Source organism: Octodon degus, unplaced genomic scaffold (assembly GCF_000260255.1).
Source record: "Octodon degus isolate 3935 unplaced genomic scaffold, OctDeg1.0 scaffold00231, whole genome shotgun sequence".
Taxonomy (NCBI): Eukaryota; Metazoa; Chordata; class Mammalia; order Rodentia; family Octodontidae; genus Octodon; species Octodon degus.
This window is the reverse complement of record NW_004524807.1, coordinates 458,266-464,460: the sequence shown is the minus strand read 5'-3', so window position 1 is coordinate 464,460 and position 6,195 is coordinate 458,266. Positions and strand designations below refer to the sequence as shown.

The 6,195-nt window shown below is 41.4% G+C and overlaps 1 protein-coding gene across 1 annotated transcript in view; it reads left to right on the top strand.

Annotated features, from left to right (window-relative positions):
- Positions 1 to 48: 48 nt before the first annotated feature.
- The window catches only part of Ankrd50 (ankyrin repeat domain 50), a 36,564-nt gene continuing 30,417 nt past the window's right edge, over positions 49 to 6,195 (top strand). The window contains exons 1-2 of the mRNA XM_004645565.3: positions 49 to 242; positions 1,725 to 2,600. Coding sequence (XP_004645622.2) covers positions 2,122 to 2,600 — 479 coding nt within the window. The 5' untranslated portion in view covers positions 49 to 242; positions 1,725 to 2,121. The remainder of the gene's footprint in view (positions 243 to 1,724; positions 2,601 to 6,195) is intronic.

The following is a 6,195-nucleotide window of genomic DNA, read 5'->3' as shown; positions in this document are numbered from 1 at the left end:
GGGCGGAGCCGGCGGGGCGGCCGCGGAGACAGTCCCTGCCTGACGGCGGCGGCGGCGGCGGCGGCTGGCCGTTGGGGGCGGGGAGGAGCTCGGCTGGGCTACTGGAGCTGGCAGTCGCCGAGAGGCAGAAGGCTGATCTGGAGCCGGGAGCGAGCCCGGGCCGGGCGGAGGAGGCGGCTGCGGGCCGGTTGCGGGAGCGCTGCGAGCGGCGGCTTCTCGGCGGAACGAGTGCCTGGGCGGAGGTAACGGGGGCTGGCGGCGGCGGAGCGAGGCCCTGCCGGGTCGGGAGTCTGGGCTGCAGCTGGGGCTCGGACCGCAGCCGCCCGCCCACTCTGCATCCCCGACCTCCGCCTCACCCTGCCGGGCAGTGGGAGCGGGAGCCAGACAGGGCTGGTTGTGCGGCGCGAGACCTGATCGGGTGGCGACCCCTTGTCCCGCACTGGGGGGGACCTCGGGCCCCCTCCCCCTCCGAGACACACCCCGGGCTGGGGAAGCGTCGACCGCGGTGCCCCTGCGCCTTCGCTCCCAGGTGGCCCCCCTGCGGCTCCCTGGGCGGCCCGGACCCTAGGTGCTTCCCGGCGCCGGGAGTCCGGAGTTCCTTTTGTCTTTCACTGCAAACCAGGCCGGAACTGTAGGCAGACACCCACCAGCACTGAAGCACACGACTCCTTGTCCCTTTCCTGCCTCAGAGAACTCCCCAGCAGCCTTTCCCCTGGCTCGAGTGGGGAGTCTATTCCTGAGCCCCCTCCCCCCCATCCTGAACCGCCGTGCTTGGTTCAGAAAAAGGAAGGATCCACCTTTCCCTCACGTTTAATTTATCATTCATGTAATCATGTAAGAGCAGTCATCCACTTTCCCCTTATTTTTTTAACCAGTTCCTGTCCAGCCGCGACCCTGGTATTTTTTCCCTAGATTTTGCAAACTATCAACAAAGAAGTGTGGCTAGTCAGCTGGAGTCCTTGACTCACTACCGTGCAAGTTAATAGAGCTTCCTTAGTGGCGCTGTTCTGCCAAGACAGAGCTTTTTGGCTGGAATTAAGGATGTTACTCTATGTGCATAAAGTATCTTTTCTTCCTTTCCACACAGAGGTTTAAAAAATTAGGTTAACTTAATTAAAATCTTACAGCTTTGGGAGCATGACCATAGAGAAAGAAAAATATAAAGTGGAAAATGAATTAATTTGGAGGTAATCATCCAACTTTTTGAAAGTGCCAGAGATGAAGTATGTGGCTTTTTGAGATTACCTTAATTAATGAATTGTGTCCTTTGATACCCGTTTAATGTGTCATATTTAGTACTAAGATATTTTTGCCTGTTTCGTTGCAGTTACTTATAGAAATTGTTGATTACCTGGATATCTTAGAGGCAGAGAAGCTGCAAACAGGTTCATTAAGAACCTGCTGTCTTGAAAGATGCATTTTCTAAATGCTTTGAATTAAAGAGGTGTTAACAGTAGTTTGTCATTTCTGCCACATAAGAGACTATAATCTGAAACAATTACTGGCAGTTACCCAGATGTCTGAAGCTGGCAAGAACTAGTACAGTTAGTGATCATCCTTCAACAAGAAACGCAGAGCTTCCCCAGTACTGTATAAGTGTGTTCTCTTTGATGACATTTCAAATGATGGGCAGCTTTTCTGCATCAGAATTTCAGATGCAGCATTAATACTTGGAGCCTGGAAAAGTATTTTGTATTAATTGAAAGATTGGGCTTTCTCTTTAGTTTCTAGATGTGTTTCCTCATCTGTGTACTTGAAACATCTACAATCACATAAGCTCCAGATGCAATCATGGAGTTGTATGGCCCATCAAGCTACGTGGAAAGCATTGCTGAGCTGTGGCACCAGCCTTGTTTCCATCAGTTCAACAATTAAATCTAATATGTGCTCTGCTAATCAAGAATATGGAGCCAAATAAAGTCATGCACATTCTGTTGCCAAATGAACTCAGTGGCTGTAGAATGTTACTGTGACTTGTTACTTTTGCCATTTAAAGTCAACTAAATATGCAAATTATGTCCAAATGGATGTAAAGACTTGTGTCGATATATCCAGATTCTAGCAAGTGCTGAAGACAAAAACCCTATTATGACCAATCCTTGAGAAGAGAAAGTCTGCAAAATGGCCCAAACGAGTTTACTGCAAGGGAAGCAGTTTTACTGTAGAGAGTGGGTTTTCCACAAGCTCCAGCATTGCCTCCAGGAGAAAACAAACTGCTGCAACAGTGCTGTCAACACACCACCGGTTGTGGTGAATTCTGGGAATAATGCTAGTGCTGTCTCTGGAAAGGGAGGAGCTTGGGGTGTGTTGTTAATAGGAGGGCCTGGTAGTGGCAAGACAGCCCTGTGCACCGAACTCTTGTGGCCAAGTTCACCAACAAGCTTGCAGAGAGGCTTACACCGCCAGGCTTTGGCCTTTCATTTCTGCAAAGCCCAGGACTCTGATACCTTGTGTGTTGGAGGGTTTATTAGAAGCCTGGTTGCCCAAATCTGCCACAGTGGACTACTCCAAGGATATGAGGACAAACTGAGAGATCCAGCAGTCCAAAGCCTCTTACAGCCTGGAGAATGCGAGAGGAACCCAGCTGAAGCATTTAAAAGGTAACAGTAAGAGTGTCATTTAAGTTACCCTGCAGTGACTAAAAGTGGGATTTTTTGTGTGGGAGTTTGTGTGTGTGTGTGTATGTGAGGTATCTTTATCAGTACTGTACAGTTGGGCATCATCAGTGCTTGTAATGGCAGCTGTTAAGTTTTAATGAAGCAAACTAAGTTTTGTATTGCACAGTGTGTGGATTAAAAGGAAGCATGCTTATTTAATAATAACTGAATGTTACTTTTCTAACAGTATTTGTAAGCGATGAGGGCAGGTTGTTCTTATGGTTGTGAAGACCTTTAACTCCCTGGACTCTTGGCTGCAGTCTCAGGGACTGTGAATCGTACTTCATGTGGAGCTCAACTTGGAGGAACTCTCAGTGTAGACAGTAGTGGTGGGATTTCTGCCACTAGTGATAGAAATACTATAGTGGTAGTATTTCTTTGAGAGAGGTTCTGTTTAATAGGTTATTGGCATTGAGAATCTCAAAAACTCATGTTGTTTGAAACTTATTCTTATTACATAATTGAAAAGTTAGTGAAGTGATAGTTACAAAACAGTGAAAAGATGGAATCATTTTAGTACTTAAACTGAGAACATTTTTTCCCCTAGCTTCAGTTAGGCATCTTTCCATGATAAATGGATTGGTCTATATGATTGTTTTTAAGTGTTTCCAATTGAAAGTATGCTTGAAAAACATTTCTTGAAAATAATTTTAGCTTATCACTATGAAAAAAATAGCAGATCAATTATTGTCTTGTACCAGCTGTGGCCTCATTGCTGCTTGAATTAATTTAACTATACCCCCTTTTCTCCACCCCCAGTTCTTAGCAGGTAAATGTTTGTGCCTGTAGCATTATGACATTTCCGGAGCGCTGCAGGGTCGGTGTGTTTCTCAGTGTGAATGCGTCTCTAGGAAGGATTTGAATGGGAGATGAATAGCAATGAAAATAGAAATGTTTGTTCTGGGGGCTGGGAAGATACCTCAGTGGAATAAGTGCTTGCCTTGCAAGCTCAGGGTCCTGAGTTCGATCCCTGGTACGACCAAAAAAAAAAAGTGTGTTTTTATAATATATAAAATCTATACATTTTTTCTAAATAAATCTATAAATATTGAAAAGTAACAGTCACAATGTGTTAGTCACTGTTCTAAATGCTGCACAAATATTAAACCATTTAACTTTATTAATCCTGTGAGGTAGGTACTGTTATTATTATCCCCATTTTATTGATAAAAAACTGAGGGCCACAAAGCTTGAGTAAATATGCCAAGGTTATAGGGTGGTAGGTGACAGAACCAACACATTAATAATTATTTCTGTATGTGTTTCAATTTATAGGAAATTTTTGAAGAATTTTTGGGGAGAGGACAAGTTTGTGTAAAGTTGAAAAGCAGGTGGTTTGAGTGCAATTTTTAGATTACCTGTAGAAGTGATAGTGACTAATACTATAGGATTCAGTTAGAATTTAAACGTAGAAGGGGTTTTATTAAAGTCAGCCCTAGGGTCTTATTTTTGTGGCGCATAACAGTCTTATAGACTTTTTAATGGGTAAACACAATCTAATAAAACAGAGTAAATCCTGTGTCTTTTGCTGTCTGCTATCAAATTTAAGGTTAAATTTGTTATATCATTTGTAAATTAATGAGGAAATGGGTTAGTGTGTGGCACAAACGTAAGCTGCCAGGTTATACAGATGATATTCAGTATGGACTAGTGCAGTCTTTATGTGAAACTCTTCCCGTTAAGAGACTAAGAGCTGTGTACTTAAACAACTCTTGTCATTGCTCTTCTCAATGAACCAAATTTTAATCTTCATTATGTGTAATTTTCGTTAGCCAATTTAGATTGACCCCTAAAACGAACTTTCACAAGTTAGTCTAGCTTGAACCTAATCTAAATTTACAATTAATTGGAATTTACATGTAAATTTCTGATACCTGTTTAAATGTTTAAAATCCTAATAGCTAAATTTTTCATATATTGTGATCCTAAAGCTTATCTTTCACTGTAGCATTGATTTTTTTCCTGAAAAATATTTATCCTCCTTAGCTGTTCCTCCTAGTTTTTCCTGTGATTTGCAGTTATTAACTAATTGAAAGGAAGTAGAAGCATCAATTAGAGAGGTGTATAAAAGCTGCACCAGCACTGCTTTTCTGACTGACAGCAGATGCTGATGGCTTTGTGTTCCAGCCCACACTTCTGGACCTCTGCTTGCTAGCCCTCTACCAGGGTAAGCAGCGGGGAGCCCCTTACCAGATGCCCCCTCTCTGCTTGGACTGCCCCCCTCCAGAGCTGGGAGCCAAATGAGCTGCCACTGATTAGAAAGCACCAAGTCTGAAGTTGTTGGTGTAGTAGAAGATAATGGACTGAGACAACTGACTTCTTCAGTAAGTCCTTTTGAGACTTTTCATAGGAATATGGTTTTTTTTGGCAGAGCTAGATACAGTTGAATAGGTGGGCAGCAGGTCAGGTGCCATTATTCTTGAAAGCTAACAGTCTTTGGGGGAGATGGAGGTAGAAACAAGCAATTCATATGTGATGGACGATGAAGTATAAATGTAAGCAAAGAGGAGTAAAATCTTTTTTACTTTTGACAAAACAAAATAAAAGCCAATTTTTAGTCTCACTTTTTCAATAGTTGATAGTACTAGTGACTTGATGCATATTTAGTAATAATAAAATTGATAAAATAACTTGGTTATTTACAAAACTATAAAGCTAAAGAACTGGGAGAAAAATGATTTAGTAATGATACTTTCTAATCCATTTAATTTTGCTTTTTACTTCCAATTTTTTTGCAAATTTTACAGTTAGTAGAAGACAATATGCAGTACTGCAAAGTGACTTACATTGAATGACAGTTAAATGGTAACTTATAATTAACAGTTTATTAAAATCATTTCCCTTGATATCAAAGAAGAGGGAGAAGATGGCATTTTGATTTAATTACATATTGCCACTTTCCCTGCCATGGCATAGTATATTTCACAGAAGCTGTCACAGAATTTATTACGTTTGTTCATTAATTCTTAGCACAAATATTGACAGTGAGTTTTTAAAACACAGTTCAGCTGAGCTATGTGTTGAGAACTTTCCCTGTGTTAGACAGGGTTCAGCTGAACGGTGACAGACAGGTTCTTGTCTTCATGGAGCTTAAATTCTGACCTTTCTCTGTGTCTATAAAGAGAAATGACATCTGAAGTAAATACTCATTATAATGATTATACAGCACATGAATATTTTAGCATTAATAGAACTATGTGACCTGTTAAAATAAATGAATAGTGACACATTGATTTCTTGTTGGAGTGCTTTTGTAATGTTGTTTTTAGATAATAATGTTGGTTTACTTTTTTAAAAAAATCTCTTTAAAAAAAAAATCTCTTTTTTTGAAACTAAGTAGATGATGAGTACATTTTCTTTTGAAAACTGAAGGCTGATTTCTTTAATTCTACAGCTTCCTTTGGATTTGTATGTGTTTTTTGTTCTTATATGTCTTTCTTAGAGTCAGTGTTAGAGTTTATGAGTTCAATCCCCGGTTCCACCAAAAAAAAAAAAAAAAAAAAAGAAACTCCCAACCTAAAAGGTACCTGGGACAAGT